At 41.8% G+C, this 27,854-nt stretch overlaps 2 protein-coding genes across 2 annotated transcripts in view; one reads left to right on the top strand and one right to left on the bottom strand.

Annotated features, from left to right (window-relative positions):
- Nucleotides 1-4,749, top strand: part of STXBP5L (syntaxin binding protein 5L) — a 187,780-nt gene extending 183,031 nt beyond the window's left edge. The window contains 1 exon segment of the mRNA XM_036389711.2: nt 196-4,749. Coding sequence (XP_036245604.1) covers nt 196-237 — 42 coding nt within the window. The 3' untranslated portion in view covers nt 238-4,749.
- Nucleotides 4,750-8,190: 3,441 nt separating this feature from the next.
- Nucleotides 8,191-27,854, bottom strand: part of POLQ (DNA polymerase theta) — a 53,016-nt gene continuing 33,352 nt past the window's right edge. Inside the window, exons 18-30 of the mRNA XM_054514107.1 lie at nt 27,385-27,581; nt 25,706-25,946; nt 24,433-24,626; nt 22,571-22,708; nt 21,079-21,253; nt 20,491-20,626; nt 17,911-18,026; nt 17,148-17,332; nt 16,691-16,802; nt 15,002-15,126; nt 13,381-13,534; nt 11,493-11,608; nt 8,191-8,665 (exon numbers count right to left, since the gene is read on the bottom strand). Of these exons, the coding sequence (XP_054370082.1) occupies nt 8,552-8,665; nt 11,493-11,608; nt 13,381-13,534; nt 15,002-15,126; nt 16,691-16,802; nt 17,148-17,332; nt 17,911-18,026; nt 20,491-20,626; nt 21,079-21,253; nt 22,571-22,708; nt 24,433-24,626; nt 25,706-25,946; nt 27,385-27,581 (2,003 nt within the window). The 3' untranslated portion in view covers nt 8,191-8,551. The remainder of the gene's footprint in view (nt 8,666-11,492; nt 11,609-13,380; nt 13,535-15,001; nt 15,127-16,690; nt 16,803-17,147; nt 17,333-17,910; nt 18,027-20,490; nt 20,627-21,078; nt 21,254-22,570; nt 22,709-24,432; nt 24,627-25,705; nt 25,947-27,384; nt 27,582-27,854) is intronic.

The following is a 27,854-nucleotide window of genomic DNA, read 5'->3' as shown; positions in this document are numbered from 1 at the left end:
AATGTAATAACTATGAAATTAATGATGAGATCTCAGTGGACCCAAGACCTGCTGACATTGTTAGTGAAGTATTGCATTGTTCTGCATTTATTAATTCTGAAGTTTGACAGTTGATGGGCCTGGGTCAAGTGTGGTCTCTCATATGCAGGGTGGTGTTTGATTGCCATTTGTTTGGTTTTTTTCCCATCTCTGTAGGTGATGCTCAAATACAAGGACAAAAAGTGGTACCAGTTTTAGACTTTCAAAGAAGCTGCTTGTGGCTTTATTAAGAACACTGTTCAGGGAAGCAGCCTTTATTCCCAGTCACTGGCCAGAGACAGTTTTTTCTCCTAGAAGATGTTTTCCTGTTACTGTTATTGGATTCATCACAGTGGACGTCAAGGAGAAATTTTACAGACCGTGGGATGGAAGCTGGAATCATGAGGGTCTTTCCAACAGCTGACTTATGGGGGGGCCAATTTTTTTCCCAAAAGGAACTCAACCATCACTGTGGCATGTAGTTTTTCAGAAGCTGTAGGTATGAACTGTGGGGAGTGCGTCTGGTTCAAAATATTCTGTACAAACTCGAATGTTAATGCACTTATAAAACTTTGCATGACTAATTGCCAACTTAAAAAAAAAAAAGACAAAAAGGAAGCATGTTGTGACCGAAGAAAAATGGGATTTATTTCTATTCTGAGAAAAAAAAAAAAAGAAAAAAAGAGGAAAAACACCTTAAATGACAAAAATCTTTATTTTTTAAAAGTTACATTATGAAAAGCCAGGACATTTCAAGCATGTTTGCTACTGTTCTCCACATAAAAATTAGTTGAGCTGCATTATTTTCTTATCTGCTATTTATTTCCCTTGAAAAGCCTTGCTCAAGGCAGTGCTCTTTAACTCCTACCAGAAAAATAAATAAATTTAAAATCCTATCCCCAAAATCTAACGATTTTGCAGGTAGCTGGACAGGCACTAGCTAACAAGATCATTAAGAAATGTGCATAGATGGTTTATTTGCAATTCAGAGCACATGAAACATCATCCTAATCTATACTTTTTAAAATGTGCTCTAGATTCATCTGTTGTCCTTGAAGGGGGGCCGTGCCACTTTTCATCCCCATGGAGTCTGTATCACTTGGTTGCCTTATTTCCCAGAAACAGGAATAGAAAACCAGCTTTGGAAAGCATTTCTTCAAGTTAGGAAAGGCAAGATGGGAACCCACAGTCCCATCAAGCACTGCTCAGAGGCTGCTTAGCAGCTTGCGGAGCAGCTTCAGTGCTCAGCTGAAATTATGAGAGGAGGCCTGCACAGAAACCCCCCCAAAAACCTGTGACAGAAAGAGAGATTAGAGCAGGAACACTACAGAGTGGGCCAGGGAGGAGCATGGAAAACCATTGCCAACATATATATGGAACACAGATATAAAGTGACACCATGGGTGAGTGGCAATTTATACTCTGCTCACACTGCTAAAAGTAATTTGCTTCTGCTTCAGAGTGGCTTGTTTGGTCTTTGCAGTGAATGCTGCAGGAAACTCTGCAACCTGCAGCCATGGAGGAGAACAGTAAGCTGGATTTATTGCCTATCCTGCTGGAGTGCTCCACCCTATCCTACAAGACCCACTGCCACACAGGTCAACTCTTAGGTTAGAAATTTTTCCAAGACTGGCTTGGAAACAAGGCAGTGAAGGCTTGTTTTCATGTGTCTGTCTGGACATAATTTCAAATTAGAAAAAAGAAAGTGAGGAAAAGCTGGAAAAACAGCCTTTTATTTTTTTTTTTTTGAAGAAATGTAACATCTTCTGTTTCTTCAAGGAATCCTGATGGACAGTGATGGAGACAGGCACCATCCCACTCCCACTTAGACCTTAATTTCACTGGTGTTTGTATCATCACAGTGTTCAGATGATCCCTCTCAAAGACATCTTTTCCTTCTTCTTCCTTTACCTACAATAAAATACAGCCCAGGAAGCTGGACCATCCACAAGTCTGGCCTCACAACTGGCCCACTGCACAAGTTAAAGGGTTGGAAGAGATTTGAGGTGTTAAGTTTTAAATTCCCATTGTAGCAGAACAGAATTTCATGATTTACAGGATTTTTACATTTTGCTGTAGCTGAAACCAAAATGATGGCCCTGACAAGTCTAACTCACCTGGGAATGTGACTCCGCAAGTTTCCCTGGCACAGGAGAAACTGCTCCATGTTGTCAGAACTGTAGAAACTTGCAGGGAAATAGGACAAAACCTGAGCAATGCCTGGGCTTCTGGTGAGAGCTCAGGAATTGGAGTTGTCCATGACCCAAGAGGATTTCTCTGTGTGTAAGGATGAGCCAAACTTGCCAATCTGATGCCAGTAGGAACTGGGTTGGGGAATTCCTTCCAGGGGCTGGGTCACAGAAGTAACCACTTGTGCCTGTGAGGAAGCACTGCTCCAAGCAGGCATTGAGAATGAGAAATAAAGGAGAACATTGTGGCAATTTGATCTTCAGTCCAAACCTGCATTCACTGGGCCCATGCTCTGGCCTGGAATCCAAACCCACTGTCTCTGGGCAACAAAATCATTTGGGGCAGCATTCAAAATGTCCAGCAGCCAGCTTGTTTTCCATTCTGCCCTGCTGTGTGGCAGTCAGAAGCAGCTCCAGAGGCTGATTGGAATCATGGGATCCTTGAAGAAAATTTAAGAGCAACTTCTGACTGCTGATCACTGCAGCTCACCCAGAGAGAAAAGTGTCCTCAACAAGTCTTTACACAAGGTCCAACTGTCTCTGGCTGCCAACAGTCTTTAACACCAGGGTGAAAAAAAACCTGCCAGTAGATTTCCATTTGCATTTTTATGCAACAGAGAAATGAGAATTTAGCAGCCCTCAAACTTAGAATTTTTAATGCTAAACTTTTAAGCAACTTTTCTTTAGTACTCTCCATCAGGTCACAGCTTTCCACTCTTACATACTTTACATATTTCCAGACAGTTACCAATTACAATTTCTGTTAAGTTCACCACTTGTGACTATAATTATCAATTTTCTTGTAGTCTGTAGAGATCTAAAAAGTTGTATATGTTTGTATATAGAACATTCTATATATATAATATATATATGTAATGTATATGTTGTATAAGTTTGTTAGTGCACACTGTTAAATGCTTTCTATCAAGATTTACCATGTATGTGGAAAAAAACCATCACTTAAAAAGTTCAATGAGGGAGGAAAAACTCTTGCCTGGGTGATTTATTGTGAAAAGAGGGGGAGTGTGGGATTTCTGCCAGGCTCGCCCTGCACGCTGCTCAAGGCTGTCAGTGACAGGCACAAAGGAGCTGCAGCATTCCCAGCGAGGAGCACAGCATCTGACTGCAGGACTGGGACTGGCTGGAGGAAAATCAAGGACATTGGCTGTCACTGGATGTTGAAATCTTTCTGTGCTTTCACCTTTCCCACTCAGACAGCAGCACCTCAAGCAAAATCCCAAGCTTAGATGTCTCTTCAGCCTCGCAATCCTCAGCTACACCGGGCCAGATTGGCTGGAAGTGTTAGTTCAGTTTAAAATGCTGTTTGTTCATTTAGATACTTTGTTCTCTCATGTTCTTCTCTCCAGGAGCTCTGTCACAATCAGATCCAAAACCAGTTACACAGAACTTCCAACAGCACACACACCTTTGGGTTTGACCAGATGTTTGTAATCTTATGTCTAGTGCTGTAGATAGACAGAAAAAATGCATTAAAATAGATTATTTATAAGTCTGCAGAGTTGGCAAGTCTTCAATGAAGTACAAGCTACTTTATTTATTAATAAAAAAATTAAATCTATTCCTAGAGCTTTAACTTCAGTTGCAAACCTTGAATTAAAAGACATGACAATTGAAATTTTGAGAATCAGGTTTTGTTTTCTGTAATTACCTCGGGGGAGGGGGTTTAAGTTTTTTTTTACAGTTCTACAGTTCAACTCTCTACATCAATTAGTCATTCCCCACAGCACCAGGATTGTTACAAAAATGTGTAACAAAAATACTCTATTTACTACATGTATTGTATAAAATTATTACATAAATACTTCTCTAAAACAGTCTCTACTGCTTTTCCAGAATCCCTTTCACACCACAGTGTGTGCATAATGCAGGTGGGCATAGAAAGCTGCTTTTTTTTTTCAATAGAAACCACTTCAGAGCTGCATCCAGCCTCAGCCCTCCTTCATATACAAACTGTGTGTGCTGCAGCCCCAGTTTTTGGTTAATTATGCCCCTCAAAGAGCCCTATGCACCTTTTCCCATGGCCCAAAGGTGAATCCAAGCACAGCATATTTCAGTCTTGGATGTTTCTCTGCCTTGGCAGGCTCTGGTAGGAGCACACACTCTCTCTCATGCAGGAACTGCTGTGGACATTCGTAGTCAACTCTTCCTCTTAGGTGTATAGGCAATAGTCACGTAAATGAGTGTTTCCATTCATGTGTTTTGTTTTGTGATTAAATCAACAAATCAAACATTGTACTTTTTTAAATAGCAGCAAATATTCAGATTCAGTGTCAAGGAAATGTGGGCTGAGTATGTGTGTGGTTTGTTGACGAGTCATTACCTGTCTCAGAACGAAGGCTGATCTGGGGTGAGCCACACACTCCTGTGCTAACCATGTCCTGTTTCCACAGGTATCCTAAATCAGTACCACAAAGCTAAGGCATCTTACAGCGAGGCTGTCTCAAGCCCTCATTAACAACCAAAAAATAAATTTAAAAAAAAAAAACAGAGGGAAAGAAAATAAAGGAAAGAATTGATACTAGTTGGTGTAATCTCTTTTTTTTCCAACTTCTACATTCTTTATAGTATTTCAAAGGTGCAAGGTTTGTGTAAAGCCTTTGGTTGGAGTTTTCACTTCTCATTCAGGTATACAAAAATTGCAGTCGTGGTTGTTGCTGGGGTGGGGATGGCCACCTCCCTTCCTCCAGCAGCTCCTGCCAGGACAGAACCCACGCCCAGCTGATGTTCCCATGCTCCATGGCAGAGAGCTCACTTGGAGCTCCTGACTGCCATGCAGGGAATGTCACCAGCCTTGGACCAGGGCCCTTCCTGTCCCTCCCTCTTCAGGGTGAGCTCTGGGAAGGGCAGGGTGAGCTCAGTGTAAGGGCTCCTCCCAGCAGCACCTCTGAATTCCTGTGCCAGGAGAAGCTCCAAGTGTCAGCCACAGGTGCTGAGCTCCCCTCTCCCTCTTGTCAGCCATGTACAGCTCTCTCCATGAAATGCAAGCAGCACGGGAGAAAGGCAAAAGGACCCAATCAGATCAGATTACCAGTGCCATTATGTGTCACCTGCCTGTCACCCCTTCCAGTAGCCAGGGTTTTAGAAAAGGAAAGCTGCAGCAGAAAGCCAAAGCAAAACAAGCGTGTGGTCTGCATGTGAGGAAAAGGACCGAGAGGCTGCAGCAAACATCAAAGGTGTGAGTTCCTGCTGCCAAGGCTGGGCAAGTCCTGCCCCGGACCAGTAGCCAGCTGAAGGCACATTTGAGTCATTCTGAGCACAAAGGAGATGGGAACCAACCAGACCAGGCTGCTCAGCAGCCCCAGGGCACAGGCTGTCCCTCTGAGGAGCTGAGTCCTGCAGGTTCCCATCACATGAACACAAGGCACTCCCAGTAACAAGAGCTGTTTGCCAGGACTGCATCCCAGCTGGGCTTCCTTTGGCAGGCAGGTACATCCCTGCTGGTGCAGCAGCCAGGCAAGGGCAGTGCAGGGCTGGGCTGCAGTAGGAATTCTGTGTGCACCAAGGGACAAGGCTGTGAACAAGTTGTAACAAACAGAACTCTTACCCCTTCTGCAGCATTCATCTGTCCTTGTGCCAGGCTGTGCCAGCTGACAGGAGGCTGGCATGGGCTGTGAAGGGAGAAACAAACAAGCTGAGGAACAAACACTACCAGATGCATCCCATCCTGACTACACACAGACTGAGACTCACCTGCACCCTGGTTATCAGGTCCTGAATTAATAAAATGCCCTCAGCCAATCAGAGGTGGGAGGAAAGGAGCCCACAGATAAAACCAGGTAAGTAATGTGAGCAGCCAGGCTCCTTCTTAACACCTTCATAAAACAACATAAACCCTTTTCTGCAGTTCTGGACAGTGCCTCTGTTTACCTGACTTTGCCCTCTTCTGTTCCACTGCTCAGTCTTGCTAACAGTTAAAGTCTAATCAGAATTGAGAATTGAGAAATGTAAATAGCAGCAATCAGAAAACAGCTCAGAGCCAGTCCCTGTAACACGACTCAAATGCCACAGTGGCTACCTCTTATCTTCTCATTTGCTCCAAATTACTGCTTAATTAAAATGAGCCCATTGAGTTTGTTAGTCAAAATAAGTTTGGGTACATGTTAATCCCCTTACTGATTAGCATCGCCCCCTTCGAGAGAGCTTGCTGAGAAATCCGTGTGAGATCCATCCTTGGGAAACTCTGAAGGCAGCATGTGGGAGGGAAATACTGTAATGTGCCAAGGAACAAGCAGCCCAAATGACAGCAGCCCCAGAGAGGCCTGGAATGCAGCACAGGTGTGTCACTGCAGGACACCCAGGACAGGAAATCATTAGGCCATGTGCATTGATAATGAGCCCAAGGCAGCATCTTCACAGGCAGAGCACACAAATGGTCAGGCACCAGGGGGCCGAGGCTGGGATCTGCTAGTAACAAAAGCTTTAATAAAGTAAGAAAAAAGACAATGCTGTGGATAAAGAGCTCAGCCATCAGGTGACAGGTGTAGAAAGCCATGGCATAGAGCAGGCAGGAAGAAAACAAAAAAACCTCAATGTAAGGTGGAATAGAGAACAGCAAAGAAGGAGAAGAGGGTGCTGAGAGGGGCAGTCAAGGCAGCCTCACCTGGGGCTCTGGCTCAGTGTCTCCTTTGCTGCACAAGAGGCAGAAGGTGGATCAGAGTCCGGGATGCAGCCTTTTGTGAGGAGGCTCCATTAACATCTCTGAGCACTCCCTGTGTTCTGCAGCCCTCGGTGATGTCAGGCTAAGGGCCCTGCCAAAGCGCCGCGTTTGAAGTTAACGATGCCGAGCCCCTCTCAGGCTGCTGAAAGCCAAGTGTGCATCCTCTCAGATCAGGCTGAAACAGCAACTTCAAAAGTACACTGCTCAAAAAGGAGCCAGCAGAAGTTCAGAAATGAAAGGATAATTAGGGGCTTGAAAACTTCTCACAGGAGGCAAGAATGGAAAGATGGAGATTGATTACATTAGGGAGGAACTGCAGAAAAAGACAGGATACAATAATTAGAGGCATAAGGAAGATGAGGGGAGGCACTTGTCCTCCCTTTCTTGTGAGATACAAGGGCAAGACGATGAAAATTACAGAATTCAAGGTCAGGCATTGTGTGAAGTTAACAAAAGCAGCTGAACTTGTGTAACCATCACAGCTGTCTGGAAGGGAAATGAAAACTTGTGATGTGAGATTTAGCCAGACCAGAAGGCGTTAGTGGGGAGAGTGATGCCAAATAGTGGCAGATTAATTCCCTGCAAGCTCCTTCCTTGCCCCTTCTTTTGAGGGATCTGATCCTGGCTCAGCCTGAGAAGCCCAAACTCCCAGGAAAACTTTCTGCCTCATCATAGGATCAGGGCCAAAGACACTGAGGCAAAGAGTGGGGGAGATCTGAGCAGGTTTAAGTGGGGCTCCAACAGGCAGGTGTGAGGCTTCCTTAGGAGAATGCTCTCTGAAGGAAGAGCCACAGTCACCACCACAGTGTAACAACTCCCCTCAAACACACCAGACCTCAAACACCAGCAAGGCTGCCATGTCAGCTGGCCAGACTGAGATAGTTTTCTTCAGAAAAATATGCATTGCCATTTTAAAGAATGAAGCTCAAGTTTTTAACCAATTCATTGAGCTTCATTCTTTAAAATGTTTCTGCTGGTGATTTTGTATTAAGTCTAAGAGATGCCAAACAATATTCCTCCTCTTGAGGCCAGTTTGCAAGGTAGCAGTAGGATGAATTACAGCACTCAGTCACCAAAATGCTTTCTTAAAAGTCAGAGGCCAACCAAGCACAGGTTCCACTCACTGTGAAGGCTGCACAGCTGCTCAGTGAGGAATCCAGCCAAATGTAAAGCCACTTCAGCACATGGGTGTCATCAGCAGAATCCAGTACAAGATAATCCTGGCAAAGGCCTGCAAAATTCTACATCAAGTGCAATCACAATGACTCTTTTTGCCCTAGACAATTATACACAGGCACTGCCAAATTATGTTTGCACCTTGTTTTAATAAGGTAATCCAGCTCATTTAATATGTAATAAATTCATTAGGCTTTGGGGGTTTATACAAAATCAAGCACCCTTGACAGAATTTATTTAAATATCCTTTTAACAATTAATAATTTCACAATTTAAACATGCTTCAGTGCTCTGACTGAGCTCTGGATGGTTTGGCATGGTGATCTCATGCCAGCTTCCACCCCACATTTCAGAAGGCAGCTCAGTGCCCTGCCAGCAGGAACACAGCCCAGGGGATCACACCGCCTGCAGGTGATCCCAGGCCTGCACCCTGCCCAGCCCAAGGTGCCTGCAGCCTCCCCTGGCTGCATGGCAAAGTCACACAGCACTGTCACAGCTCCAGGTCCTGCAGGTCTCCCCAGCTGGGGCCAATTTTCACTTTAACATTCAGTTTCACTGAGAGTTTGATGGCGTTTTCCATCTCATGTTTCACGATGTGAGCAACCTAGAAGAAAACATCAGCATCAGACACAGACACAGCCTCAGTGCTCTGGGTTTCTGTCAATTGCTGGGGCAGACAAGCACATGGAATCCTATCCTGCACTTATTTGCACTGACTTACCACCAGTGGGAACGCAACCAAATCCTGATTAGTGCTTATGAATGGAGAAACTGTATAAAGCCAGTGAGATTTTATGCAGCACAGAGCTGTGACTGCTTCTGCAGTGTTTGGGATTACTCAAAAAAGGGGCCAAGATTAACTTTCTGTTAAACACCTGAGAGTCCTGAAGAGTCTCATCTTTCACTCAGCTGCACAACTCTAAAGTGTTTCATGGAGTCTGTTCTGAAAACTTCTAGCTACTGAAAGCAAGACACAAAACAAATTTGCCAGAAGCAAAAGAACGGTGGCTCCTCCGTGTTGTGCCAGCTGGGAAAGCACTCTGTGAAACACAAATTATAAACCTCTGGGAAAGCAGGTCACATTCCATGTGGGTGCTACAAATACTGCCCAGGTTCCCCCTCACTATTTAGTTTAGGCAACTCCTGCCCTCTAGAAAACAGATTAGGTAACTGTTCTCTGCTCTCCAAAAGTATTCCTAAGAAAACACTCATTTCAACACACAGTTAGGAGACCAGAAATTATTTCTTTCTGCAGCACTTTGGATTACAAGAGACTGGATTTTTTTTTCTCCTGACTGTAAAAACCTACCCTGGACAAAGGTACCCCCTTTCCTGCCCCTATGGCGAATCCAGCCTGTCCTGGATTGCTTATTTGAATGAATCTCTCAATCCACAGCCATCCCATGAACCTTTCCACAGCAGAGTGAAAAGAGGCTTTGAAGTTATGGTGATTCCTCAGCTCAGCTAAAAGCCACCCTTGGCAGCAGAGGAACTATTCAAGCTGCCTGACCCTTCCATGTGTTTTCATAATTTGCTGACAGGTAGCCACCATAGAAATTCCTCCACAGTTTTTGCTGGGAATGGAGGAGGGGATTTGAGGAGATCAGAGCACAAGACTTTACAACAGCATGAAGAACTAGGGGAAGATCTGTCTTCCAAACCCTTATGCCCCTACATACTGCATTTCAAAATAATCTTGATAACCTAGAAAAGTGCTTTGAAATAAGCTGTAATTCAGCACAGACAAGTACAGAGTGGAAAGAAGCAGGGTAGAGAATTAGGACAGAAATAATCTACTGCTCAAAAATAGGATGAAAAATAACTGCCTGGGCAGGAAAAAAAATGGGGTTATCAGAGATTAAAAACTGAACAGGGCCTAAGCAAGGCACACTGCCGTGAGAAAACAAGGAAATGAAATTCTGGAACATAGAAAATGTTGCTTGCATGACACACAAATCAATTTTTCACTCTATTCAAACCACTCCAGCTTTGATCAAGTTTGGGGACCAGCAGATCAAAAGAAACATGAACCATACAGAAGGAGATTCTCTGAGAATGGTCACAAGTCCAGCACATGGCACCAGCAAAGAATATCTTATTTGGGCTGCTGCACCCAGAACCAGGGACAGCAGCTGTGCTGCAGGGCAGGGAGGAAAACCTGCTGGTTTAAGCAACTGCCCAGAAAAATCTATGGAGAAATACATCTGAAGGGAGTTAGAAAAGCTGGTAATAATTGCTCTTGAGGTTGAGGTAGTTAATGCAATAAATAAAATACAATAAATAATAAGCAAATCATTCACTTGTCTCCAGTTCTCCTGGGAACACCATGATAAACTGGAGTCAGTATCTAAAGATGTTAAAGCCTATACTCAGGGGATTTCAGTCTTCTACAGGAAGAATATTAGGAGCCTTTCAGTCCCAAAAACAGCCTGCCTAGACTGAAGCAGCAGATGTCTGAACAAAGCTAGCAAAATGAGAAAAAGCTCAAGCTGAGATTCAAGACAAAAATAGCAAACCTTTTGTTTTTATTTACATGGACGTATTGGTATTATTATTAAATATACTCGCTTAATTTCTTCACATATTTATTAGCACATATTTATTAATATATACATGCATGCTCAGGCCAGTCAGCACTGCTGAAAGCTCTGTCAGACAAGGAGTTACTGCTTGCCATCAGGAGATGACCTTTTGTCATCAGCAATGTGCCTGCACAGAAGGGGAAGAAAGGAACCCCAAGGTATGGAAGCACAGCCTGGGAGCCTCCTGTGTTCATGCTCAGGACTTGGGAAACACTGAGCTGCCAACATCCAGCTCCAACACCTGCCCCTGAGAGGCTCCCCTGTGCCCAGGCCCTGGAGTGCCCTCAGGGAGGAGCATACACAGACATTTTAAGGGCACTTAAAAACCACAGAGCACATCCCTTGTACCTACCCCACTGCCAAGCAGCACCACAGTGCTCCTACCAGGAAGAGAAGCAGGTAGGGAATGAGGAAATGAGCACTAAAAGGATAGAATCCTCCTTTCCCTGCACAAACCACAGCTGTTATAATGCATGTTCTGAGTTAGGCACCAGAGCATTAACAGGAAGGCAAAAATACCTCCAGATGAGGAAACACTTCCCCCTATACCTGTCAACAATACTAAGCCACTTCACTCATCAAGCCTCACAGAGAAGTTGCATGAGCTGCTGTTACAAGCAACAAAGCACAAACTGAAAATGAACTTCAGCCATGGGGATGGCTTGAATCCAAAAATCAAGGGATCAAGCATGCAAACATGCTTTTTTCATCCAGCTGAACTTTGTTTTCACAGCCCTTTCAGCACCCATGGAGGGGGGATCCAAGGAAGACCATGTGGGCTCCTAGAAGGAAGGCTTGTTTGAAATACAGCAACACAGCAGAGCTGAAAGAGGAGCTGCAGGGCTGTACCTGGATGACATCGTCCTCTGCAACTTCATAGAGGAGCTCATCGTGCAGCTGGAGGATAAAGAAGCCTCCTCTGATGGGATGTAACATCCCTGTGTTCCTCCTCCTCAGCAGCCTTCCTACACAGGTGAAGAGCAGAGTTTGTTAGGCACCATCACGCAAAACTGTGTTTCTTGTATCAAAAACCTTTGCACATTCCTAATGCTGAGAAAAAGAACGTGAGGACCTTGAAATGAAAAGCCATGCCTACAGACAGAACCACAAATCATGGCTACTCTATCAATATTTGTACAGCTATTGAGGGAAAATATGTTAATGAAAAGTATTTTAGATATATACATTTCAGCATTACATTATAAAGACATGAATCAGAACAGAAGCAAGAGACAGTTGTGTCTCCTGAACCATCTGTTCTGAAAGTAAATTTTAAACAAAATCGTGCAAAGTTTAATCAGAAGCTGGTTTACAACATTCTCTCTGGCAATGAATTGGGATTCTGCTTTTCTTCCACAACCATTTTAATGGCTAGTTTAAGAAAGCAGTCAGCCTCCTGCAAAATGCAGTTTCTGAAACTGTAGCTCCTGAGTAGAACTGAGGAAGGAAGAAAAGAGCAGTTACTGAATAAACAAGTAAGCAGCTGACAAAACCAAGACCTTGGTGGGCCTTCCCTGACAAAAAAAAAAAAAGAAACAAACCCTTCCATGGTAAAAGCTGTTGGTGTTTTAAAATAAACAAACACCACCTCACACACAGAGACTCAAAAGTTATTTATTTCTCAGGTTAGCTATTAGGAGGACTTCAGTTCACAAGAGGATTTCAAGCCATCATCAGCTGCTCACACAAGCCTCACACTGAAGCAGCAATGTCGAAGCAGCCACATGATGCAGGATGCTCCTCTGATGGCACAGGCATCTCTAATTTGCTGAAAAATAATTCCTTCCATTTCTTGAAACACTCAGTATCAGAGCAGGGGAAAATTGTCACAAATGCATCCACTCACCTCCCTACAATTACACTGGCCAAAGGTCAGGAGCTTCTGCTGCTCCTAGGAGGGGTGGGAAGCTCTGCCAAGCTCGTGCCTTCTACTCCTAGCTGACCTCTGAACCTGGTCTCTCCAAAATAAACTCCCTGACACATTTTTAGATGTTTGGCCATTAATTATTTAGTTTCCAAATCAGACTCTTCATATTAAGACAGCTTCATGTTTCAACTGAAGCATAAGAACTATCAAAGAAATACAGCTTTCCATCTCTTAAGAAGCCTTTATAAAATACACCTGATGAACAAAACATCATCTACAATAAGCTAAAAAAAGTCTCTGTGGCATTCCTATGGGAATGAGCACCCCAGCACATGTTTGCTATCTGTAGAAAAAAACTGATGCTGAAAAAACTTATGATGATAAGTGCTTCACATAATACTATTGTGAAGTCTCTGTACATCAAATTCCAGCCAACAAATTCCAAACTTATTTCTAACCAAAAAATGTATTTTTGGAACCAGAAGTGAGCCCACTCATTTTTTTTCACTGCTTCTGAAGCCAAAGTGTCTGCTCAGCTCCTCCTTCCTCCTTCTGAACAATTCTGTGGTGGCATCACAGACCACATCACACATGAACTCTCACTGCCAGCCTTCGCAAGACCTGTTCTGAGGTAACTGGAGTCTCTGTTCTGGTCACATTTGCTTCAGTTTGTTGAGCAGACATTCTTCCTCTTTCCTGATGACTTTTTTGCCCATTGAACAAAGCCTTACCACTGTCAGGAAATAAAACTTCTCCCACCTCTAGGTCCAAAAGCACTCTTTTTTTTTTTACTTTGGTTTTTGTTTTTTTTAATTAACATTAGTGACACTGAAAATCTTGCTCCAGTGTGCAAAGTAGAGGCAACCATACCAGTTTTATCCCTCTGGAAGGAGCTCTCCAGATGTCCATGGGACTTGAACACAGAGGAGAAGGCTTCCAGACGTCTCTGAATATTCACAGTGGCTGTTTTGACAATATCTGCAGCAGATCCCTGGACAGCTGTATTCACAGCCTGGCGCTCTGCCTGAACACAGATAGTTGTTCTCAAAACTCACCCCCAAAAAATCAAATCCAACATGTCACATCTAGTTAATTAAAAATAATAAATACATGGCCAAATATACGCAGAGTAAAAATTCCAAATAAAGAGTTTGTTCTATCTGCCTGAGAGAAAGAAACATTAGAGATTAGCGTCAGACACAAAATTTCTACAGGCACCTGAAAAAATTCCACAAATTTAAAATGAATGAATATCAAGAGTCACACCTGTAAGAGTCACAACCCACAAGAAGGTGAAGCCTATACCCATGGTAACAGTTTCAAGGGGAGAGGAAAAATCTCAGTTAATGCAAGCACCACAAGACACTTCTGCCTATCTGCAAAGCCATAGGGGATGGACAACCAAAGGCAAGAAACTGGACTTCATGGCCTAACAATCTGGTCTGCCACCCTAAATCCTGACTGCCAGAGCATTACAGCTGTGCAAAAACACAGCAGACCACCATTTTTTTTTCAACACAAGCAACTTCTCTACTAATCCCCTCCTCAGACAAGAAAACTGTATTCAAAGTTTCTTCTTTCTCTGTTTAGAGCTGAAACATGTGCAAAGAATAACGAGGATGCTGAAATGAAAGTGAAGATAATTCATTAACTGGTCTTTAATATTATTTTAATGACTAAATCAAATTTGGACAGAAGATGCATCTAGAAAGCTTCCTGCTGAAATATTTTTCAGATCACATTGTCCCTTATTTTCAAAAGTTTTTTGAAAACCTCCTTGTTTCCCTGTCTCTTTGGAATACAAACTCCCCCACTTCCTCCCTCTTCTACTCTAGTCTTTAATTTCACAGCTTCCTACTGAGAAGTATAATGCTTTCTCCCCAGAGAAACACCTTCCTAGGGAGTCAATTTACTCTTCCTGAAGTAAATCTATGGCAGAAGTGTCCAAAATTACCTGGAAAAAAAATTATGCTAGTGCAAAGGTGTATACTAAGTAAATATTTATCTAAGAAGTTAGAGCAATTTTCCTTTCAGGGAAAATAAAAAAAGGAACAAAAACCAAAAAATACAGGTCTTAAATGCCCTTTCTTGTTCAAGTGGTGACAGCATGTAACATGCAAAGACTGCTGAGTAGGAGCAACTCAGCCTGAGGAGTTAAAGTGTAGCCCTGTGTGGAGGCTTTTTAAAATCATGTCCATCGATTTCAATAAATTACTCACTGCAGCTCCGGCGTGGGAGTTCTGAAGTGAGGTGAGCACAGTGATGACAGCTGCACACCCAGCCACACAAGGCTGACGTCAAACAGGCCATGACAAAAGCTCTGTTATTCACAGAGTGACTGAGGGAACAATGAACTAAGCAAGAAGTGGAAGGTCATGACTAAGATGGCTCACAAACCTTGTTAAACTGCAGACATGGCTACACAAAGAAATCTGGCATTTTAAAAATAAAACTAAAAGAGAGTTTAAAAAAGGCACAGCACTCAACATACATGAGCTTTGCTGTAGGGGTTTGGGTCTTTGATAGCTGGCAGGTAGCGGCGTCTCCCCAGGATGGTCTGCACAAACCCATCTCTCCTGCAGTTCCGCACTGTCTCCCTCAGGAACTTCTGAACCCCTGTGAAAGGAGAGAGGAAGTTTTCTGCCATACAGCTGATGCTCTGTTCTGACCTCTCACTGAAAGCAGTCTGGGGCAGCCAAGCAGCACAGAGGAAATCCTTTCAGTTTCCCAGACCCCATCAGTGGACAAAAGCACACCATCGCTCATTCAGCTCTGCTGCAAAACCTGTTCAGACTTTTGAGGTGGAAGAGAGCACACAGTGTCAGGATATCTGGCTGTGCACAAGGAGGTAGGAAGTCCATCCTGCCCAGTGCCCAGGCACAGAGGGTCACACATTATTATTGATAATGGAGAGGTCAGAACCTGGACCAGCACTGGAAACACAAGTAGTAGGGAGGGAGTAAATTGAAAGCAGAAGCCAGAGCCCTTGATGCCTCAGGCTGCCTGACTTCAGGCTGTGTCCCTTCAGATTCCAGGATGAAAGAAAATCACCCACCTGCACTTTGCAAGGGAAGGAGCAAATCCACCAAGAGTGTTAAAAAGAAACTTAGGTCAAAGAAAGGTGAGACAGGGAAGAGTGAACTTGCACTGCAAGTTCAGGTAACAACTGTACTGAAGTGGGAAAAGTTAACTTCAGACAGTTTCTTTCCATGTTTACATATAATATAAAACATAAAGGAGATATTCAAAATCAGGACTGACAGCCTAAGTGAATTCACTAGGTATGTCATTTAGCAGTCAGCCTGGCAACACCTAGCAAGTGAAAACCCACGAGAAGTGAAGTTACAAAATAAGGTACGCTGCAGTCTGTATGCACACATATGCACCAAGAGAGGGGAAGCAGGAAGTCTTTCCTAATGGTCATGAAGGACAGACAATTCAGAAACTAATGGAGTCTAAACAGAATCTTAACAGAAAAATGTTTTTCTGCATCTGTCTCTAAAGAAACAAACCCTAAATCTTCAGAACATCATTTTCCAGCTCATTTTCAAGTCCTGTGATTAGAGCTAGCTGCCTCTTGTCCCATTTACCCTCCATTCTTTTTCTGATTGCAGCTCTATTGTCTCTACATCTTTCCTAAAAATTAACATGCTTCTTTGAAGCATAACCATGTCTTTTTACAAAACAGGGGAGAGCTACACTGAGCAGCTGGACAAAAATTAAAAGGTAATATGCAAAACAGTTTAAACTCCATGAAAGCAGAAGACAAAAGCAGAAGAAATAAATGGTTATATTTAAAAATTATAAGAAGCATGGTTCTAAAGTTGTCACAGCATATCATTTGAAGCTGTGTGTTTTAATAAGGAAAAGCATGTTTCCCACTCAGAAACTGAAGAGCTTTAAAATTATTCCTCAGGGCTTATTAATTAATTAAAATTACAAAAAAAAATTATTGTAATAAGTAAAGAACAAAGTCCTAAAGGTAAATAAAACCAGAGAGAGTAAAACATTACAGAGTATCAAACTGCTACATTCATGACTGGACATTTTCAAAATGAAAAGCATTTTCAAGAGATATGAGTAGTATGTTGAGACAAATTTAGGATTTGAAGAGACATGGAGAGAAGGGATTAAAAACAACAACCACCACCACCCAGCTCCTAAACAGCCATATCCAAACCTGTGTATCTTGATTTGAAGGATTCAATGTAATTGGCAGCTTCATTTTCATCAATCCCCATCTGCTCTCCTAAAGATTTTGCTCCTATTCCATAGATGATTCCATAGCAGATCTGCCAGAGGAAAGGGTGAAGAATCGCAACCGTTTGGTCAGCCACGCAGAGAAAGCAGAGCCAAAACAAAATGTGATCCACTGGAAGGCAAGTGTATGGAAACCTATGGCAAGTATTCAAGAAGAGAGACCCCCTCTGAGTCCAAGCCATTCATGCTGCTTTTCTCCACCCTCATCCCCCAAAAAACCCCGACATCTCCACTTGCAATGTACTGAGAGTGGGAGGACAGACAAAGCAACTACTGAACAATCATGGCCAAACTCAAACAGAAAAACATCTGCAATGTGTTGAACACTGAACCTTCCTGCCCAGAAAGCTGCTATTGAATTTTTTTCCTAAAGTTACCTGCTTAGCTTGTTGCCTGGTCCTGTCTCCCACAGCTTCGGGATCGATCATTTTCCATTCTGCTGCGATGCTCTTGAAGACGTCGGTACCGCCATTCAAGGCTTGAATGAGGCGGCAGTCACAAGACAAGTGAGCCAGGATCCTCAGCTCCAGCTGAGAGTAATCAGCAGCCAAGATTAAGCCACCTGAAGTCAAGAAGTTATCAGAAAGCATTATTTCATAAATTACTCCAATATTCCATCCAACTTGCCAGCAAGAAGGACTGAACCTGTCCTTTATCTTCTGCTCTGGGAGTTTTTCACAGCAATTTCTACCAAGACAAATTCTTGCCTGTTTCCCCAATGCTCGGGCCTGCATGCTTTACATCTAGTCACATTTAGAATTCATCAAAACTATATAAACAAGTATCTGTCCAGGTGTCTAAGACAGAGCAGGCAATGTGAGAACTGACATTTGGATAGAAAGAACACTAGGTAGAGTGCACTTTGTGTATTAAGAGCTGCCTTAGCTACCTCTTTAAAAAAACAGGTATTCTTTAAGAAGAAATGAAAGTGTGAACATGTGAATGGTATAATTTGAATACTTTGCCCAACTGAAACTCTCTCTTTTATAGTCATGTGAATAATTTTGAAGGCATGCTAACTACTGCACTAGTTTTCCAAGTAGGCTGCTCAGACACACATATATCCTTAAGCCTTCATTATATCCAGGATTTTTTGCTAACCATATACTTAACAATTGCAGAGCAGGACTTGGGCATTACCTGGGAAAGGAACAAAAGCATGCCTCATGCTAACAGAAAATGGTATTCCTCTTTCTTCAGATCTGTTTGCAGCTTGAACCTTTAGTCCATTAGGCAAAATGGAACGCTTTCTGCATCTGTGGAGAAAAAAATTACTGCCCTTCACCAATTTCTAAGATACTAAGAGATGCATAATCATTTTTACCACAACAGATCAGTGAAAACAAGTGAGACACCAGCCTCTATTCAATTTTTCTGGACAATCCATACCCAAATTTGACCATGGAGGAACTGGACAGAGACCACATAAACATCTGAAAGGGATTTATTGATCCCAAAAAAGATTTAGGGATAAATCTTCCTAGTACATTCAGGATTCAGTTCAGAAATTGGATAATTCTGCTCTAAAACAGGTGAGATGAATGGCCCCAGATCTGTGATGAGCTTATTCCAGAAAGGCAATGGAGTCACAGAAATCCTAAAAATTCAACACTTCACCGTGAGTGCCCAGTCTCTCAACATCATTCTCCTCTACAGAATGCATACACCAGCCCAGAGGCAGAAAAATCCCCCCCCAACATCACCTTCATCACTGCACACACACACACATTCATAAGTAAGCCTGTAAAATCAGAGCAGAAGTTGCAGAAGAGGTGCTCATAACACACTGCACGTTTCCTCCCTAAAGACTGAGGAAAATAGTGCCCCAAAGCTGCTCAATTTTCTTTTCTGAGGCTAAAAGTTTACAGTGTCATCCAAATGCTCTGCATCCTCTCAGGGCTTGCTTAGGTCTCTTGTCCACTAAGCCATTTGTAGCTGCAGATGGAATTGTATCCATGAGCACATCCACTGAACAGTGCACAGCTCTGACACCATTCACATCACAGTCTCCCATCAGCACCAGTCTAGCAGACAGTCCAATGGGCTCTTCACTGGAAGGCAAAAAGCCTTTTTAAATCCTTCATGTCTGGATCAGGGATCTGAGGAAATACTTCATCAAAATGAAAAGCTATCTCTGAGATCAAGACTAGTTTCAGCAGAGCACAGAAAAAAACACCATGCTCTCTCTCCCTTGTGCACTTCCTTTTCTTCTTAAATATTGGCTTTTCAGGCATGGTAGGGATCAAAGAGATGAATGCACAAAAATCACAGAAATAAATTTTCAAAAGAAATAAAGGTGAGGAACAATTGCATGTCTGGCTACTGCTGACAATCACACTGTTCAGCATAGGTTCTCAGTTTAGTTAAATGTGTAAGGGCTTTATACCATGACCTAATTTAGCTACACTCATTTGATCAGAAGCTTCTTACAACAGGAGGAAAGAGTAGCAATAGTGGTTAGTAAGATAATAGACAGTTTGGACCAAAGTCTGGAAGGCTGATCAGACTTGGCTGGATTGCAATTTCTTTTGTGCCAGGAGTCATTTCTGTGCCTGTAGGATTGCCCATCTTCCTAACACTGTGGCTGCTTAACTAAGGCATGTAGGAAAATGTAGTAAAAGACAGTCTGAGAGACCTATCAGAGTCTGGCAGGCACTTCAGTTCTTTGATGGGCTCTTCTTTACAGCGAAGACTCTCAAGAAACCAGCACAGCTCCCCAGCCATCCTGAAAAGCTGCTGCAAGCCTGAGCACTGCCACAGCTTCATCTTAGAATGACATTCCTGCCTCCATGGCTATGCCTGGTTCTTCTGAGATGGATATGAACAAGACCCTTCTACTCCTGGGTTCTTCTGTCATTACTTTCCCAAGGCGGTTAAATGCATGGTGGTAGGAGGCACCAGATAGAAGAAGCAAAAACCTTCTCAAATTTCTCACATCTTGCTGTGGGAAAAAAAGCTCAGAAAAGTCACTCAGGTGACACAACTGGGACAAGAAACTGAATGGAAAGAGAAACTGAAAGGGCAGAAAAGCATCACCAAGTAGGAAGCCTCAAAGCTCACAAGGTAGATGCTAAAAGATTGGTGTTTCACTAGACCTCCACACAACTGTTAAGGCATTGGCATGTAATGCTGTCAAAGTAGAACTGTAGAATCATAGAAAACAGAGTATTTGGTTAAGAGAAATCAAATTTAGAAATCTTCCTCTGCTATCTGGTAGTTACTGCAGGTCACTATCACAAATGAAATTATTAACAAAGAATGAAAAATATGTTCACCCCTGTTCCTTTAAAAAGGAACAGCATAAAACAAATGAATTTTCTTCTGCTTCTTCCACAATATTCAATGCTCTTTCAGAGTAGTTCTTAGCAAGTCAAACCAGATCCTAACTTCAGTTTGGTTATTTTCAGACTCAGGCTTTCCATCCAACAGCTGGGAACATAATGCTAATCCCACTTAAGGGTTTCATAAAGCACATCAAAAAGAAAGCAAATAGCTACATGAAACCACATGCTATTAGTATCATTATGTCTTTCATGTATCACTGATTTTTAGGTATTTATTCTCCTGTAAGAGAAACACTGAAGAACAAGTCACACTGAAGAACAAGTCACACTGAAGAACAAGTCACACTGACACGACAGCAGCCACAGGTGAAGGCAGAAAAAAGAAATTTGACAACCCGACTACATTTAGACAGAAGATTTGTCAAGATCCTCCTACCTGCCCCCCAGTGCAGCACGAGAATTAACATTTCCATGGGCTTGGGAGGGGGGGCTTTCTTCAACCACAGTTGGCATTTCAATCTCAAAATCTCTTGGCACATTCTGTATATTTGGCTCTGCGAAGCTTACTCGACCTGAAAGGAAGATAGGGCACAACTAAGGAAGGGTCCAACAGGAGTCTCTAACTCAATAGAGCTGCACACACTGCATCTCCAAAATACAATGGCCAGGAGAGTGAGAGGACACAACCACTGAAAAAAAATTTTAAAAAGGAGAAGTAATTTGTGTTTAATGGGCTTGTGATGGTTCCCCATTTCTGTATCACTAATAACCTGCTCTGGAGTCAGAGATTTACATGATAATATGTGCAAGAAATGAATAATACAGCTCAGTGAACACAAAAGCTATTTTAAATACATCTGGGTTTTTAAGGCAGACATATGTCAAACAGATGTACCAGTATCTTTGCTTGGTTGAAGCAGAGCACAGGCTTGATTTCCTATCTTTTCCTCTTAGAAAAGCTGCACACCCATACAAAAAGACAAAAAGCCAGTAAGAACTGAGGTACTTGCACACATTTGTTCACCTGTAGCTGTGTGAGTCTGTGAAATTGGATATATCCTTTCCATTCCCAGTGCAGAATTCAATCGCTTCTCCCTCTGTAGTGGAAACACCACTTTAGTAATGGCATTGTTGATCCTCCTCCATTCCAATATCAGCCCTGGCAATGGGTGAAGTGTCTTTAATTTCTCCAAAACATCCTTGTGGGAAGAAAAGGGCACAACTAATCAACGGCCTTTAAAACTTTATTTATAAAGTTTTTGCTGCTCTGCAGGAAAAAGTGACTCCTTCACCCACAGCGAGCTTCCAGTGTCACTGCCTTAAAATTAAATCCATATCCTCTCCATTTACACCACCTACACCTGGGTATTCAAAGCACCACCTGACCCAGCTGCAGTTTTATTACCCACGAGAAGACAATCACTTCTCTCTGGACTTCTGCACCCTCATCATCACTCTCTATCTGCACCAACCAATAAACCACCTGAAATGATGAAATAAAGCATCACTTGCCATAGGTCCCCTAAGTTGTCTCCTCTTGTCCAGTGTTAATGCTTCTCCTCCATCTTCTTGCATATTTTTCTCTCTGCTCTCTCCTATCTGTACACTAGGAACACCAAGTGAAGCCCTTGACCATGCTCCTGGTAGACAAAGCTGATCACTAGCAATCAAATCCTTTCAGTTTAATCAGAAATGTGAAGAGACTAACAAGAATTTCAAAAGACAGTGGCATGCAAACATTTCTCAAAATAACTTTTTTTGGTGTGTGCCGCAGGCAGCTGCAGCCTCATCCCTCCACATCACAAAAGGAGGAAATCCTCCCTTTGCTTCTTGCTCCCTGCTCTGCCATCACCACTGCACCCAGTCTTCACTGCCACTTGAGTTCCAGAAATCAATACTTGTCTTCCGAGTACAGACTACACTGAACAAGGGGAAACTAAGAAAACAACACAGATTAATGAGTCCTGAAAACAGGAACATATATATCTGCTAATTCCACTTGTCTGGCAAGAGCACCCATTAGCCTGCAGCAGCTGGTATTAATGCAGGTCCACAATATTTATCAACTGGCAAGAATGTCAATAGCCTTCACATTATACAAGCTTCTGATGTACTAAATTTGATAAGCCATCAGATTAGCCATTCTGAAGACAAATTCTCTGAAGCAAAAAATACAGATTTGATCGTAGCAGGAAGAGAAAATATTGTATTTAGTCGACATGGTATTTAAGTATCTTTCAAGCTGATGTGGAAAAATTCTTCTGCTATTGGCTTTACAAAATTATTGTGCTATTTTGGTCTTACACGTGATTTGGGAAATCAGATTCTGCCTGATTTACTCTTACTGAAGCCTGCTATTTACAGGCATGTCCTCACTGCACTCAAGCTTTAGGAGAGTAGGAGTCACTAATTCTGCTAACAGAGAAGGTAGAACCCAGTTTGAATTTGCAGTGGTAACTGGAGGAGCAAAAGGCAATTAAAATTTACTTTCAGACTAGAAACAGATTTTACTGTACCTTGGTTGTACTGAACTGCTTGCTTAGCCTGACCCTGTTTCCTTTAGCAGTTGCTCTTCTGGTGTAACCCAGGGTTTTCTTGTTCCCTTGGACTTTCACATCTCCATTTTGTGGCAACTTCAGCTCCAGGAATAACACCTGAAAGAGGCCAGCATTTCAAATCAGTTTCTGCATGCTGCTCCCAGGAGAAAACAAAAGCAACTGAGCACTTAAACAGCTTGTTCCAGCCAAAGGATAGTACAAATGCTTCAGGTAATTAAAAAGCTGATTAAAGATCCCAGCTATCAAAGTCATTCCTCCTCATTTTAATTAACTACGAAATGCAATTTAAAATCTCATTTTCTGAACACTCTAAGTTTAAGTTCAGAGGTATGTTTTTAGAAAAGGTAATTAACTCCATTCAATAAGTGAGGTTATTACTGACAGTCAGCTGTAATAAAATGTAATGTTCAGATGACTGAAAGTGGGAAGAACATTGGTGAAAAAAAAAGAAGTGGTAGCAGGGAGCAGGCTTCAGAACAATATGAATGGCACAGAAAGAGGTGGTCACAAATACTTCTAGAGAATAGCCAGAATATTAGTTTTTCAAACAAATTGCCAAAAAGCAGAAAATTAAATATATGCTCATTTGGTGACAGACAGAACACAGCTCCTAATTTTTCACTTTATGTTTCTATGCAGCATGATACACTACTTAGCAGCTATTGTCTTTGATTTCACAGCTGGCAGAAGGGAACAGAAAGCTTTTCTCCTGCCCATTTACGGCACAGAAGTTTTACTAACACAAAACTAGAAGGGTAAAGTTTCATTAACTTATACAAGGTACTTTGCATGACTGGTAATAAATTTCCACATGAGATACAAGCTTCTGTAGTTCAGAAAACAGCATTTCAGACAAAACTTTACTTCCCCTTTTCCATGAAGCAGAGTGAAACTGAAGTCAAGCATTATTTCAGGAGTCCTAACTTAGACTACTGTTACTGAGCAAGACTTCTACATTTGCAACAAAGAAGGAATATTTCTGGGGAATTTCTTTTACTGATAGCTGCTTGCAGATTTTGACTACTTTCATATAAAGTACAGCCCCTCAGTGAGAAAATAGTATATGGAGAAAAAAAAAAGAGCAGGGGGAGAAAACCATGCACAGCAATTTTAATAGATTTCAATTATTCCAAGTAATGTGCATTAAAAAAAAAAAAAGTTAAATTCTTCAGGAAAGAAAGCTTTGCTATTTTACATAGAAATCTGTTTCTTAGACTTTAAAAAGTAACAGTTCTTAAAAAGTTCTTAAAAGCAGACAGCAGTTGATTCAAAACTTTTAAAGCAGGTTTTCCTCCTCATTCATGCCTGTACAGGGGCAAGGGTAACAATGCAACTTTTTCAGTACAATTCTTCTTAGACTCAAGACTACATGACACCAAATCACATCTCATGTGTGGGACACTGGCATTGCAAAAAAGCTTCTCCAGTGCTGTACAATTAATCCAAAATACTCCAAAAGCCATTTAACTGGCAGATCTTCTCATGCACCCTGAGAGGCCACGGTCTTATACAAACCACATCCTTATTTTCACTTGGTTTTTACTTCCAAAATACACATTTCCACTTCTACCTTCTTTATCTCTGCTAAAGTTGACAGAAACCAGAATGATCAGTAACAAGCAGGAGAGACCCAGCCTTTTGCAGGCAGCAAGCTCACAATGAGTGTAAGGATAAATGAACTCTCAGCAGAGCTGGGTTTGCATTTTGGATTTTCTTCACGCCGTCTTCCCATGAAGAATTCTTTTTTCTTATTTTAGCCAAAGGCTCTTGATGATAACTTCTGGGGAAGTTCTCCCCCTCCCACCCCAACCCTCATGTACCTCTGCAATGTCATCAGGGCTGGTCAAGGAGAAGCTGTGCCCTGCCAGCTGATATGCCTTGGTCTCAATCTGGCTCAGTTTAGCCTGCATGACCTGTTTCTGGGTTTCGTAGGCTGTTGTGCTGAAACCAATGCCATTCAGCTCCAGCAGAGCCAAGCAATAGTGGGTGAGCATCTCCACTTTAGAAAATACATCTGTAGTAAGTACAAACCAAAGAAAATCTTTTATAAAACAGATCAACTGCAGATAAACACATTCATTTAAAAAATAAAAGAGAAGAATCCTCAGTTTTGAAAATACTGAAATGTTCTGACACACTAAAATCTTCTACTGTAGATTTCATTTAAATACTTTTGTTTCTGGAATAAGAAATATTTCATAATGTGAAGTGTTCCAGAACATCCTATCACAAAGGTATTAAAGAAAGCAGCTTCTGTCAATTTTTTTTTCTAAAAAATACATCTCTCCATATATCAACATTTTATAAACTGCAGACATTTAAGCCTTACTTAATGTAAGGCTTTCTAACTTGATGCACATTAATTCCACCACCCACATCTTTTTAAAATGTTCTAAGGTTCAACTGTAACAATCATAAATGATGTGGTAAACTTGCAATAAAATGCTTCAGCAGGATTGGACCACAATCCTCAGCTCTGGATATAATTTAGGGGAGACTATTATCATGACCACCTATAGTATATTTTTTGGGGTTTTTTTGATGGCTTGTTTTAAAACAGCACAAGCACTCAGCAAACATAGAGGATCATTCACTAAGGAACCACAAGAGTTTCATGGACACAATGCATACATGACAAATCATGCTATATGGGCAGGCCAAAGAGCAAGAAATCTCCTTCAGAAAACATTTGAGGATTTTAGGAATTACTTCTGACAAAAAAAACCCAAAAACTTTTGAAAATGCTCATGAGAAATCATAGACAGACCCACAAGTCCCTCAGAATGGCCAAGGCACAAACCTGGGAGGTATAAATCTGCTTGATTTAGAGACTTAGAATAGACTCTGCTACAGCCTTAACCACTGGAACTGGTGGAGATTGAGGATATAAGAATTATATTTTAATTTTTCTTTCAGAATATATATGCTTCCAAGGAAATTTCCCTCTTTTCTTTTAAAAAATGAACATTTTGACAGAAAACATTTAGGTAAGAACTTCCAAACCACCTCTCTTCTGCACGGATCATTCAGCCTGTGGCAGCACAGCTGCATTTGCCTTCCATCTTTGCCCCCAAGTGGAGGAGGTCTCTTTACCTGTCAGATCTTCCTTCTGTAGCTCCTTGTGGAGCTGATCCATGACATTGAAGACAAGCACAGACTCTATGGCTGCTCTGTACCGCCCAGACTGGTCAGTGCTGGCACTCAGCCCCAGGCTCTGCACCCCTTGGCCCGTGCCCACTCCTTCCAGGAGGGGCAGCTCACTGGGGAGAAAATTGGTCACCATGCTGTGAAGGGTATGTTCCTTGGAGCCAGAATCCAGCAGCCAGCATGCAACCTTAAAAAGGGAGACCTCCATGAGAATTTTTTTTTACCTTTTAGTCATAATAAAATGCAAATATTTAGCCAGGGCTTAATTCAAGGTTATAGTGGATATTATTTTTCTTCATTTGGCAGGTAAACTGCAATAATTTGTTGGGTCATTTCAGTAAAATCCTTCAGGAGGGCCTAAGTCACTGAAGAGCTTAATTCTTGAGTGAGAATGAAAAGTTATTTCTTTCTAAAAGAAAAGCTATTTCTGTACTTTTGAAAACTTTATCCTCTGTCAAATAAACACATCTTGAAATGTCTTTTCACTTATTAAAATTTGACTCAAAGGGAATAAATACGAAAATCAGGATCAAAACATGTTTAATCTGAAAAATTACTTTCTGGAGATCAGAACTTGCTATTGATCTAGAATATTAGCCAAGCTGAACTCTCCTATCTTCTGCAGAACAGGACTAATGCCAAGAATTCTGCATGGGATATTTTACTCCTGATAGAGCTTAAACCCCTGTCTTCAAAGCAAATTAATTTATATGTACATTTCGATTTCTTGTGTCAAAACAGGATGAAGCACAGATTTCTACATTGCCTCTGCCATGCAAGCAGAAGTAAAAACTCATATGTATAGATATGGGGTTGGGGAGGTATGTATATATTCATTGTGTCACTAAAATGAACCAACATGAGTATGACTATTACATGGGACCATGAAGGGAAAGATGTTTTTACTGCTCTTCAATTTCATCCTAAAACTATGTCTTGGTATAAAAAAATCTATGTTTGTCCTTGTGTTGAACACCTTAGCTGCTTTCCTGCAGAGCTGAGTATTGCAATGAAGCTGTTCAGCCCATATGCAAAGCCAGCTTTAAAAATCAACAGCATTTTCTGTGCACCCAGAGCTTTTTGTAACATGACCAACAAGATGCTTTTACCTCAAGCCAATGTTTCAAGTGAATTACAACTGGTACCCAAACCTTTTGAAATTCCATGTAAACTTTGTTTTGTTTTGAAAAAAACAGGGGTAGCAAAGTGGTCTGTATGCATAGTGGGTAAATCTTTTGCTTATAGAGTCTTCTGCTCTCAGAAGGAATAACCTGACCAGAAGCACTTGTGACACTCCAGTGCCAGGGTTCTTACTGCAACAAAACAAAAGTTAAGTCATGTCCACTGGGACTGGGGAAAGATTTATCTTCATTTCCCCTGCCAAGTAAGATATGAAATAATAATGTGCTAACCTCTGAAACTCTTTGTTTCTCTTGCAGGCACCAAGAACAAAGCAAATGTCTCCTCAAAATACTTTTCTAGATTGCCCACTGAAAGAAAATTTCACTAAACTTCCTGACAGATTCATACTGAAATAACAGAAGTACCAAAAGGCACTCCTGTCTTTCCACTCTTGTGTTTAAACTAGTAGCTTCACCCAAGAGAAATTTCTTAATCCTGCAAACCTTTGGGTCCTCAAAACTTCCTTCCAAGGAGATGCCACAAGCCATCAGCAGAGTTTTGTAGTGCTGGATGAAGTCATACATGATAAGTGAGCGCTCCTTCTTGGTCTTCTTCTGCAGGTACAGCTGCAGATGGTTCAGTCTCTCTGTCACAGGTAGGCTTTGGTCCAAAGGTGGGGGTGCCAAACTCAGACTGATTTCTAAGGCAGGAAATACAAGGAAAAATCATCTTTTAACCCATTACATAGTAAAAACAACAAGAGAAAAATTTTGAATACAACCACCTAAAGCACAAAAGCTTCAGTTGAACTGAATAAACAATACATCTGTAGCACTATTACATGTTTTATCAAACCAGACTAGGCTCCCAAAAGCAGTATGCTGTGTCTGTACTAAAAAACAAAGGATAGCCAGGAATCAAACCCTAGTCACAAGGTCACTTAGCACAGATTGGGCTATGATCAGCATTTGAG

The sequence above is a fragment of the Molothrus ater genome, chromosome 2 (assembly GCF_012460135.2).
Source record: "Molothrus ater isolate BHLD 08-10-18 breed brown headed cowbird chromosome 2, BPBGC_Mater_1.1, whole genome shotgun sequence".
Taxonomy (NCBI): Eukaryota; Metazoa; Chordata; class Aves; order Passeriformes; family Icteridae; genus Molothrus; species Molothrus ater.
The sequence above is the reverse complement of the archived record's forward strand: the minus strand, read 5'-3'. Positions and strand labels throughout refer to the sequence as shown.